The sequence below is a fragment of the Vipera berus genome (genome assembly GCF_964194415.1).
Source record: "Vipera berus genome assembly, chromosome: 3".
Classification (NCBI taxonomy): domain Eukaryota; kingdom Metazoa; phylum Chordata; class Lepidosauria; order Squamata; family Viperidae; genus Vipera; species Vipera berus.
In genome coordinates, this window is record NC_138204.1 from 114,963,253 (window position 1) to 114,975,673 (window position 12,421).

General features: G+C 39.9%; 1 protein-coding gene across 5 annotated transcripts in view; it reads left to right on the forward strand.

Moving 5' to 3' along the window:
- Positions 1–12,421, forward strand: part of ATF6 (activating transcription factor 6) — a 93,274-nt gene that overhangs the window by 6,689 nt on the left and 74,164 nt on the right. For 3 of the 5 annotated variants that reach the window (XM_081322682.1, XM_081322684.1, XM_081322685.1), the window contains exons 4-8: positions 3,985–4,079; positions 5,068–5,194; positions 6,249–6,449; positions 8,178–8,398; positions 11,957–12,142. In XM_081322682.1, the coding sequence (XP_081178808.1) occupies positions 3,985–4,079; positions 5,068–5,194; positions 6,249–6,449; positions 8,178–8,398; positions 11,957–12,142 (830 nt within the window). The remainder of the gene's footprint in view (positions 1–3,984; positions 4,080–5,067; positions 5,195–6,248; positions 6,450–8,177; positions 8,399–11,956; positions 12,143–12,421) is intronic. The other 2 variants (XM_081322683.1, XM_081322686.1) reach the window with 2 other exon arrangements.

The following is a 12,421-nucleotide window of genomic DNA, read 5'->3' on the forward strand; positions in this document are numbered from 1 at the left end:
CTCTACTCTATTCACTACTTATCAAGAGCATCTAACCTAGGAAATAAGTGCAAGCCAGACACAGCAACGGTTGCATGTGCAATCTGCTTCCCAAGTGCCCAGGTTGAGATCATGTGACTGCATGGATGCTGCAATGGTTGTAAGTGTGAGGACAGGTCATAAGTAACTTTTTTTCAGCACTATCATAACTTCGAACAGTTGCTAAACAAATCATCATTTAGCAAGACCTACTGTGTTGTTTGTGAAGTTGCAGAGTTCTCTCCTAGACATTGTACTATTCATTATTTTTGTTAACACAGAATTGAGGAAATAACTAATCAAAATAATATGAACAGACTAGGAAAATGAACTTAACAGCATAGAATTTAATTGCAAAAAAAATCCTTTAGAAAAAAATTAAATGCTAGTTTATAATAGGAGAAAACTACCTTGAAATTATATTTTATGATACTAAGTAAAAGCAGTATAGTATGTCTGCAATATTCCCGATTATCTGTGAAAGTATAACTGTTTAATCAACTTCAGATTTAAAAGAGCTAGAAAAAATTGAAGCCCTCCAAGCTAAGGGAAAATGTCAGCTATTCAAAAAAGCTAGTAACATAGCAAAGATGAAGTCAGGAAAGCAAAGGCTCAGAATGAACGAAGACTTGTAACAGAAATCAAGGATAATAAAAAAGTTTTGACATATTAATAACAAGGAAAAAGTCAAACTTATTTTGTAATCTTAAAGTGTAGTTTGTCTTTTCCATATCTATAGTTTCTTGTAAAAAATTTTCCATCTGGTTTAAGTCATATTTTCTTGTATTGTTAAATTCCATCTTGAAATCTCTCTCCTTTGTCTCGGAGTCAGTTAAGTGTTTTTTCTGCTTTTTATTTTTATTTTCTGAGAATTTTTATGTTGCAAAGTTAAATTGGAGATGTGTTCATTTATGTTTTCAAGGTTATGCTTAATTTTCTCGTGGTTTGAGATTATTGTTGTTTGATTTAATTGCAACATAACATAGATCTCCTTCTGGAAAGTATTTGTTTTTTCTTGGTATATTCTTTCTGCAGATCTCTGGTTTTCCATGATAGCCAAAAATCAAAGTTTTTCTTTCTCTGCAGACAGCTTTAGAGTCACAGTTGAGTTATTATTTGTAATCCAGAAAGGTCATTTTTTTAAGAGTTTATAATTCTCACTTTGTAGACAGCCCAAGATGTTTTCTTTTCTTTTCTTTTGTCACAACTGTTCTTTGTTATTAAAACTTTGAAAGTCACCAAAATCAAATTTATCTTTTCCTGGGCCTTGCCAGTCTCTATAGTAAAGCAGCTGTTGTATATTTTCATCCTTCACTAGATGTCAGCACCAGTTCTTTCAGTAATAGACAATTATTTACTTCTATTTTCATGATATAAAAGGAAAATCTTAACAGATTCCACCGATTTCAAACTTATACAAATTAAGTCTTATAGCCTTTTAATTTCAATATATTTTTATTCCCCCTGGAAGGTTTAATTCACCACTTTCGTCTGCAGGAGGGTTGAGCAAAAGTCCCCTCCTCCTCACTTTCAGAGGCTTTTTGCTTCTTGGGGTTTTTCTTCCCCCCCCCCCCAGGAAATCAATTTCCAAATAGGAGATAGAAAATCATTGTTCTTACCCAGTTCCAAACACATTGTTTACAGTCAGCTTGAAGTAGTACTTTTTGATTTCGGTTGCTTGTACCTTGGGCTAGACTCGGAAGGTGAGCTAGCCTCTTCTCCTGCTGGTTTCTGGAGGGGCTTTTCCCAAATCAATCAGATTGACCGTCATCTCTCCGCAATCAGTGGGACTTCCCCCCTTCTGTGTGGTCCCTACGGGGCAACTTCAGGCCCATTTAGGGTCTGCTGGCAGGCAGAAATCAGCCGTAGGGAGCAGAGCCCTGCAATCCCTCAGCTGCTGCGCTACTGTGCAAAACTGGAACTCTTCTCTTCTACTCTACTCTACTCTAAATAACAACAACAACAACAACAATAAAAAAGTTGGAAGGGACCTTGGAGGTCATCTAGTCCAACCCCCTGCTCAGGCAGGAAACACTATACCATTTCAGACAAATGGCTGTCCAGTCTCTTCTTAAAAACTTCCAGTGTTGGAGTATTCACAGCTTCTGGAGGCAGGTTGTTCCACTGAATAATTGTTCTCACTGTCAGAAAATTTCTCCTTAGTTCTATCTAGGTTGCTTCTCTCTTCAGTTAGTTTCCATCTGTTGCTTCTTGTCCTGCCTTCAGGTGCTTTGGAGAATAGCTTGACTCTCTCTTCTTTGTGGCAGCCTCTGAGATATTGGAACACTGCTATCATGTCACCCCTTGTCCTTCTCTTCATTAGACTAGACATATCCAATTCCAGCAACTGTTCCTCGTTTTAGCCTCCAATCCCCTGATCATCTTTGCTGCTCTTCTCTGTATTCTTTCTAGAGTCTCAACATCTTTTTTACATCGTGGTGACCAAAACTGGATGCAGTATTCCAAGTGTGGCCTTACCAAGGCATTGTAAAGTGGTATTAATACTTCACGTGATCTTGATTCTATCCCTCTGTTAATGCAGCCTAACACTGTGTTGGCTTTTTTGGCAGCTGCAGCACACTGCTGGCTCATATCTAAGTGATTGTCCACTAGGACTCCGAGTTCCCTCCCACAGTTGCTACTATTGAGCAAGGTACCACCTATACTACTGTATACCTGTGCATTTGGTTTTTCTTGCCTAAATGTAGAACCTTACTTTTTTCACAATTGAATTTCATTTTGTTAGATAGTGCCCAGTGTTCGAGTCTGTCCAGATCCTTCTGTATCTTAAGCCTATCTTCTGGAGTGTTGGCTATTCCTGCCAGCTTGGTGTCGTCTGCAACTTTGATGAGTTTCCCCATCTATCCCCTCATCCAAATCATTGATGAAGATGTTGAAGAGCACTGGGCCCAGAACAGAGCCCTGGGGCACCCCAGTACACACTTCCCTCCATGTAGATCAGTTCCATTGAGGACCACATGTTGAGTACGGCTGGTCAGCCAGCTATGAATCCATCTGGTGGTGATGCTGTCTAACCCACATTTTTCTGTCTTATCAAGTAGTAGGTTGTGGACTACTTTATCAAATTCCTTGCTGAAGTCCAAGTAAATTATATCCACACATTCCTCTGGTCCACTAATTTTGTCACCTGGTCAAAAAATGCAATAAGATTTGTCTGGCATGATCTGTTTTTGACAAACCCATGTTGGCTTTTGGTAATGACTTTATTTGCCTCTAGGTGTTCACTGATTCATTGCTTGATTATCTTTTCCAAGATCTTCCCAGGTATTGAGGTCAGACTGATAGGTCTGTAGTTTCCTGGATCCATTTTTCCCCTTTTTGAAGATAGGAACTACTTCAGCTCTTTTCCAGTCCTCTGGTAGTTAGTTCCCCAGTGCTCCAGGATCTTTAAAAGATATAGTTCAGTGGCTCTGAGATCACATCTGCCAGTTCCTTCAGAACCTTGGGGTGTAATCCATCTGGTCCTGGTGATTTGAACTCATCTAGGCTGGACAGGTGCTCACTTACCATTTTCTTGCCCATCTTAACTTGCGTTTCTATTCTGTTTTTTATGGCACTGGTTTTGATAGATTGGGCTGTTTTTTCCCTTTGTAAATACAGATGCAAATTCTATTTGTAAATATGGATTCTACTCTACTCTACTCTCTCAAGAAAGATCAGCCCAAATGCCCATATAAAATAAAAGAACTCATTACTTTCATTTTATTGTTAATTCAGCATTTTGTACATCAAGTGCATTCACAGTGAAATTTGCAATTAGAGTAAAAAGGTTCTGTAGGAGAAATAAATTCCGTATCCCCAGTGCCCTCTTTATGAGGGGAAGGTAGAGCCAAACCATTCAAACCCTATGTTTCAGTCCCCAATGTACTGAATGTGGAATGTACCTTTGGATGCAATTCTTCCTGAGAGGAATCTCTTAATTTTCTTTAATTCTTTCTATTGAAGATATAGAGTGCAAAGCAGAACCCCTCTCACCAACTGCTTCAACAGATTCTGTTCCTTCTCCTTTACCTGTGGACTCTCCAGTACAACATGTACCTGTAAGTAATTTCTTTTGGCTAGTTAGATGCCATGTGGTAATCTTTAACCAGATTGATATTCAAAATAATCTATCATCAGCTAATACAGATGCAAAGAAACAATTGCATTGCTGGTTAACCTTTCCTTTATTGCTGGCACTGGGTTCTTTCCAAGTATCTGGGAACCAATCAGCATTCAGAAGGAATGATGCAAAGAGTTCTGAAATCCAAGGTTAGGAGACTTGCCAGAGTCAGTGGGTGAGACCTTGCTGTCTGAAGATAAATTTGCCAAATCTGGAAACTGAGACGATCTGTTAGATCTGCACGTTTGTGGCCTCAACAACATTCCACATCTACTTAATTCTGTGTTCCCACCCTATTCTTTTATCTACCTCATCAACTTCTGTGGTAGTTGGAGGACTTGCAGAGTTTTGGACTGAAATGCAAATGATTTCTTGGCCTAGTTCAGAATTTTTGAGGTCTCCTGTGTTATGCAAAAGTGTTTTAAATGCATTGTAACTAAAGTATATAGTATATAGTATAAAGTATATAGAGATGTGGTGGCTCAGTGGGTTAGGACGCTGAGCTTGTCGATCAGAAGGTCGGCAGTTTGGCAGGTCGAATCCCGAGTGCCGCGTAACAAGAGTGAGCGCCTGTTACTTGTCCCAGCTTCTGCCAACCTAGCAGTTCGAAAGCACATAAAAATGCAAGTAGAAAAATAGGGACCACTACGGTGGGAAGGTAACAGCGTTCCGTGCGCCTTTGGCGTCTAGTCATGCCGGCCACATGACCACGGAGACGTCCTTGGACAAGCGCTGGCTCTTCGGCTTTGAAACGGAGATGAGCACTGGCCCCTAGAGAAGACTAGCACGCATGTGCGGGGGAACCTTTACATTTTTAACTAAAGTATAATTGGGAAAAATAGTTCTGCCAATGTATTTGTCTTTTGCTTGTTTGTTGTTAACAAGAAGAATTACAATGTTTGTAATTTTTTTTAAAACATTCCCAGGAAGGTGTGGAGTTTGGCACTAATTCTCACTTATCCATTGCATCTTTATATGACAAACGCAGCTCCAGATCATCATTACCTATAGAGCAAACTGAGAAGTCCCCGCCTAAAACTATGCGTTATTCAGGTATGATTTTTATTTGCCCATTTTCCAATATGGAAACAATAACAGTGGTCTAAATTAGTAAGAATAACTAAGAATTTTGTCTTTCACTCAGTTAAATATCATGTAGACATTTTCTTTGGTTTGCTTAGATCGAAGTACATTTGCACATGCACAAAATAGTTCCTGAGAATCATTCTTTGTTTTTTGATTAAGTATGCTCATATAATAGGTGGCATTATTATAGAAAAGGTACTTCATCGTAAAGACATAATCCCTATTGCTCACATTTTTTACAAATAATTGTTTTAAAATAGATTTAGAAACTTGCAGCCGTATAAATTGGCACTTTAAAAAACTTTTAATTAGCTGAATTAAACAGTGCTGCCGTACTGTTTTGTGAATTAAAATATAATATAGAAGTAGTGTTAGTTGAGAATAATTAGGTGTTCGCCACTTTTCTTTCTATAATGTCTTCCTTACTTGTTTGTGATTTTTAAACAGAGGTGTGCAGTAATATATCGGCATTTCTACAGCTAAAACATAATAAAACAGTTGCTGTAGCTAAGGCTGTTCATTTATTTTCAAGTGTGTAGAACCACTAGGCTGATTACACTATAATGTTATGCTAAGTACACAAGCAATTGAACTTAATTCGCTATTCCTTTCTGGTTAGGCTTATCTGTGTAATAAATGGTGTACCACTTATTTGAAGTTAGCCAGATCACCTTTTCTAATTTATATTAAGAATAAGCCAGGATTTGAGCAACTTAAAAGCCAATACAGTTATTGCATTGAAGGAAGAGAAGGGAGTGTACAAATGCCAGGCTTTACTTGGTCTGATTCCAGCTGATATGTTTGAACGAGTCCATATATTATGAATAAGTAAAGTGTGCATTCTTTAAAGGCAGGTTTGATCCTAGGTTGTGTTGTACAGTTCCTTTCATTTAATGAAGTTCCTCTTCCTGCCCTCCTTGTTGTCAGCACTGCTATTTCTGTTGAACTTCAGACAGTTGCATGAGGAGGAATGTAGCCTTTTAAAAAAAAGAAATCTTCAAATGCACATTCTCTTCTACAGCAAATGGATCATCGGTGACCCTTAATCAAAGTAATCCAGCAGCCTCAAAACCGTTAATTCAGCCCAAGCCTCTGTTGCGTGCCTTTTATGAGACTCAGCCCAATCTCCAGGCAAAAGCCATTGTCATTCCAGCTCTTCCCACTCTCCTGACGCTGCCCAAGCAACAGCCAGTTGTAACTATCCAGCCAGCGCCTCCAAAAGGTATATGAGTTAAGATTGCAGTGGGATGCATGCCAGGTCTGTTGTCAGGATTCAGCAAATGATGTGGAATGTTTGATATGCAGACACTGCAGTTTCCTAAGAGAGGATTGCTAAGTATTTTGAAGGTAGAATTGCTTTAAATGGGTGCAGTTTTAATAGGTCCAACTTTTAAACTTATGTTAGTTTTCTGTCAGCATCTAGTGGCAAACATATCAAGTTCTTTGTCTAAAAGGGCTTTTTGGAGATGAAAAAAGTAATTTAATTTCCAAGTGGCAGGGTTCCTGACCTCTATTTACAGGTAGTCATTGCTTACCAACTGCTCATTCAGTGACTGTTCAAAGTGATAAGGGCACTGAATAATGAGACTTACAACTAGTCCTTGAAGTTGCAGGTGTCACAGTGTCCAATGGTTACGTGATTGTGATTTGGGCGCTTGGCAACTGGCAGGTATTTATATTGATAGCAGCATCCCATGGCCACATAATCACCATTTGCGACCCTTATAGCCAGCCTGCTATAAGCAAAGTGGGAGAAGCTGGCAGGAACTTGCAAGTTACAGTTAGGTGATGCTGTGCTTTAATGACCCGTATGGTGATTCACTTAACAACCACAGCTGGAACTGTCAAACTGCTGTCATAAAGTGAGCATGGTCATGTGATTTTTCACTTTACGATGGCGGATCCGAGCTGTGTTGAGTAAGCGAGGACTGCCTGTATGACCAAGAAATTGAGGATTTTATTTAAAACATTGGGAAATGATATTTTTTATTTTACTGAAACCTAGGAAGATGTGAGTACAATTCTTTAAAGCTTCTTTTACTTTCATAGCGAATCTTTCTCCGGTGCGTAAACTGTCAACATGCAAACAACAAAGCAACATAATCATAAGATAGCAATAATAGAAGATGAGAGGAAAGATGAGAGGATTCATTATATCTTTCTGTTGTAAATATATCAGAATTAACATTAGTACATTAAAAGTGGAATGGCTGGCCATTAACCAGTCCTGGGTGATCTGCATGATTTTGTCTCCTTTGGAAATGAGGAGAAACTCACCTACATAATATAAATAAGCTATGTTCAAAAGCAGTATATCTATAATTTTCAACTTTTGTTTATAGTATGCTGGTTGATAAGCACCTCTGTCTAGATATGCTGCTTATGAACAATTTGTGGATAATTTATGTAGGCCTTGTGTGAGTTGTTGGTAGCAGGTGATTTGGATTGACACTGTAGAAGTGGCCCTAATCTGCTCTTTTAACCACAATTCATGTGCCACATATAGCAACCATTTTAAAATTTAATCACAACCTCAAAAGTAACAAGTGATACATGATATGCTTTAGGGCAGGGGTGTCAAACTGCCAGCCCACGGGCCGGACACGTCATCCGGAAGCCGTGCCTACCCCATTGCCGGCAATGGCAAAACTCCCGATACGTTGCGGGATATCACATGATGTCGCGAGTTTGACATGTCTGCTTTAGGGTGTGGTACTTAAATGAAGGAATCTTCAGTATAGGACTAAAAGCAACACCTCCGAATTCTTCAAAAATTACTAGATGCCTAGGATAGAAATGTTCTAGGCCTGTGCATGTTTAGCTTTATAAAGTAAAGCAGTATTTTCTCATCTTTGTACAGCTGTCATGAGGCAAAATATAGCGTGTATAGAACTTAACATTTTTGGTAAGTGCTAAATCAGCATACCAAAACTTTTTGTTTCTCTCTTAGGTCAGCCACTGATGATTTCTCAGCCTGCTGTGGTTCATCTTCAGACCTCTGGAATCCTTACTGCCTCAAATCCAGCCATTGCTGTTAATGGTGGAGTAAAACCATTAACAGGTCACACCATTAGGGTATTACCACAAACTGCAGGAAAGGGTTTGACCAGTGGGAACCTAGCAGAAGTTAAGCCTGTCCTTCACACCACTTCCTCAAATACAAACATGGATGTAAGTTCTTCCCAGCTTCTGTTTGTAAGTAGCCCTTCCACCTGGAAAGCTTGGGGGATCCCCAAAATGTTTTAGCCACACGCCACTAGTGACATAATTGACAACATGCAATGTCCACAGTGGAATTTCAGCTCCCAACAATTCAAACTTTTCTATAAACTAGCAATCTTCTAGATTTTCTTACTAAAGAGAATATTGGAAAATACTGTAAGTAGTACCTGCTAAAGGCTTGGAAATTCAAGTGGTGACATTTCAATTTGGGGCTTCTTTGCCCTTTGTATTTCTGGCGGTGGAGATAGTTCCAGGGTTGGACTCTGAGAGTGTGTGTGTGCACCCACATACTTACATGTGGCTGACTATTCAGACAGGAGAAACAGTTTTTGAAATTATGGTATGGCTTTTTGGGTAACAGCCTTTGGAACCCAGAGCCTACACTCGAATTGACTGGAAAGGGATAGTTGTTGTGTGTCCCTTTACCACACCTTTGATATTACACTACTGAGGCCTTTAGAATTAAAGCATGTCACTCATTTTATATATATATACCATCCTAAGAAACCCCAAGGACACAATTGGGTTAGAAAACCAAGGAGTATACGAAATCCCATGCACCACCTGCCCCACCACATACATCGGACAGACCAACAGAAGAATAAGTGCACGCATTGAAGAGCACAAAAACTCACTCAGAAAGGGAGAACAAACTTCATCCCTGGTCCAACACTTTGAAGCCACGGGACATGAAATTGATTTTAAAAAAACCAAAACTATCGCCAAAATTGAACATTTTAACAACAGAATAATCAGAGAAGCCATTGAGATAGAAAAACGCCCCCACAGCATGAACAAACGAGATGATACCTCTCGCCTACCAGCCATTTGGAAACCCGCCTTGATTGACAGACGAGTCCCAACCACTAAGAATGACGCGAGACCCAAACTCATGATAACATCACATGACATCACCACCACACAACCATTCAAAAAGCAAATCCGAACTCACAATGATAACGAGGCACAACCACAAAACAGAAACCTAACTACAGCTGCAACATCAGCCACTTTAAACCCCTCCAAACCACACAATAAGCAAACTGACACCCACTATAAAAACATGGCACCACCACAAACACGAAGCCAAACAAAAGCAGCACAACTCACCAGCTCAGGTCTAAGGCTGGCAGCTGAGACCAGCCCATCCACTCAAAACACACCCCCACCCAATCAGAACACACCCACCATTCAAAACACACTCCCACCCAATCAGAACACACTTAATCCCCCACCCAATCAGAGCACACCTCCACCCACAGAACACACCCCCTCTGGCAGTTGTTTCTGGGCTGCGGTGAAGTTACGGTATTGTGGGACAGAGAAATTATTTTATTTTTTCTTGAGTCTTGCTGGCTGCTCATCTTCATCATGGGAAACAGCTCCAGAGCTCACAGCCTTGGGTCTCTTTCCTGCTGTCTAAGGGCAGGAGTAGTTGGCAGTGTATCTCTATTAATTTTTGTGAACTATCAATTGAGTAGAAGGTAAAGGAGTCCTTGTAGATTTTACTCTGCTAATCATTGCTGACTGCAGGGGATGGTCCTCATCTTCATTTCAAGGCCATTGAGTCAGTGCTGTCCGAAGACATTTGCATGGTCATGTGGCCAAGCATGATACAGTGTTCACCTACTTGCATTTGCATGTTTTGGGAACTGCTAGATTGGCAGGAGTTAGGGCGAGGACGGGAGCTCACCCCATTGCATGGTGTTTGGTTCTCCAACCTGGGCTGCTGGCTTTCCAGCTGACAAGCCCACCATCTTAACCGCTGAGCCATCGCACCACCCTCAATAACAGTTGACTAATGCAGTGTAAAGTCATAAAGTTAATTGGACATCTGCCCTCCCATTTAATACTGGCAAGAGTGTTTGGCAAAAATTTGAAAAATGATGATGTGATAGAATTGTGTTCACGTTTGTTCACACCACTGTTAATTCACTTGCATTTCCAATCCAAGTCCAACAACTGTTGCACCGCCCTGACTCCCTTAGGGGAGGAAACTACATATGAAAGCTGCCAAACAAGACTGCAGTGGGCTAGAATTCTTGTTACATTAGTTTTGTGTCTTGGAAGGCTTTTTATTTTTGTTATTGTATGGGGGATGTTAAATCATATAGTCTGAAGGAATCAGATACCAGTTTGCCACTTTAACAGAAATTAAAGTACTGATCAGCTCTGCCTTTGCAGCTTGGCATTTTTTTCACTGTCAAATGGAGTGCTAACGAAATGCCTTGTCAAACCATCTGGTGAGCATTGGGTCAGTGAGGCTGAAACGAGTGTAATCTCTGCTTTATTATTTTCCCCCCAACAGCTAAGTCAACACTCTGCCTAACACATTATAAATACAAGCAAAATGAATGCAAATTACTCCTGTTAAGCTGGGTTAAAAACTCACTTCAATACATCATCAGTATAGAGACCAAAAAGCTTTCTCAACTAATCCATGCATGAAGCAACCAAATTCCATTTGATCTACCGTGTGGCTGGAAGGGGAGCTTTTAGCAGCTGTGTAGAAGAGGAAGCGATGGTAGAATAAATAGGTTTATTAAGGGAACTCAGTGAGGCAGTGAGCTACTCACCAGGCCTTATCCTTTAATCTCTGTCCATTCCCTGGGAGATGCAGGGATTATTCTGGCGTCACTACCACCATTTCATTACTCAGAATGGGGAAATACTGAAATAACTGGAGCTGAATTTTATTCGTGTGACGTGTTGGCTCCTTTTAGGTATTTATTAATAGTGGTCCAATAAGAATAATCTGATTTCTCCTGGTGCTCTTGTGCAGTGTCACATGGATACGAGAAATAGTTTGAAAATAATTTTAAAGATATTTAATTGCTTGATGAGACAAGATTGTAAGTTAGTAATGTAATCTTAAATCTGTCAAGTGTCTGGAAAGAGTACTGTCAAATACTCAGCTTATGACCATTCATTTACTATTTGAAGTTACGACAGCACTTTAAAAAGTGATTTAGAACTGGTCTTTGCACTTATGACCAGCATCTCTATGGTCATGTGGTGAAAATTCAGGAGCTTGGCAACCAGCATGGATTTAAAATAGTTTTAGCATCCTGGTGTCACATGATTGCCATTTGCTATCTTCCCAGCTGGCTTCTGACAAGCAAAGTCAATGGGAGAAGTCACTTTTTCACTTAACAGCTTGTGATTCGCTTAATGATCATGGTGATTAGCTTAGCGAAAAAGGTCTTAATGCTTTACTTCTCAATGGACATTCTGGTTGCAATTGTGGTCATAAATCGAGGACAATCTGACTATAGAATATCAGATTTATAAAAAAAATTATATAAATTCAAGTAACAGGAAAAATGGGATCTTCTAGAATTCTTAGGAATGCTTATTTTTGTGCAATATAATTGCATCCTTCCCCTTTCCCCCCCTCCCTTTTAAAGAAAAGCTTGTAGTGTTGTCAGTCGCCCCGTGTTGGCTCTGTTCCTTTGCAAATTTTCTGAGCTTCGAGCAGTTTTTTTTCATCATATGTATTATTCCCAGATGAATGTTCTAAAACGGCAGCAACGCATGATAAAAAACCGGGAATCAGCTTGTCAGTCGCGGAGGAAGAAAAAGGAATATATGCAGAGTTTAGAAGCTAGACTGAAGGCTGCTCTGATAGAAAACGATCATCTTAAAAGAGAGAATGGTTCACTGAAGAGACAGCTGGATGAACTGGGAGTGGAGGTAAGCACAGTAATTAGGGAAAATTGCTTTCCGTGGAACTAAGCGTTGCCAAACATTGAAAATGTGATATCGTAGATTGAAAAGACCATACAGAATCAGATAGAACAAATTCCACAGACAGTATATCAAACAATATATGGCCAGGTCAACCAGACATATACAACCCGTCTCCCAGAAGATGGATTGTCTATTGACCTGGCCCAATTCTTGCAGAAAAAGTAGGACTTTGAAGCTTTTTAGAAGACTAATGGGATTGTGGCCATCCAAATCTGGCTAGAG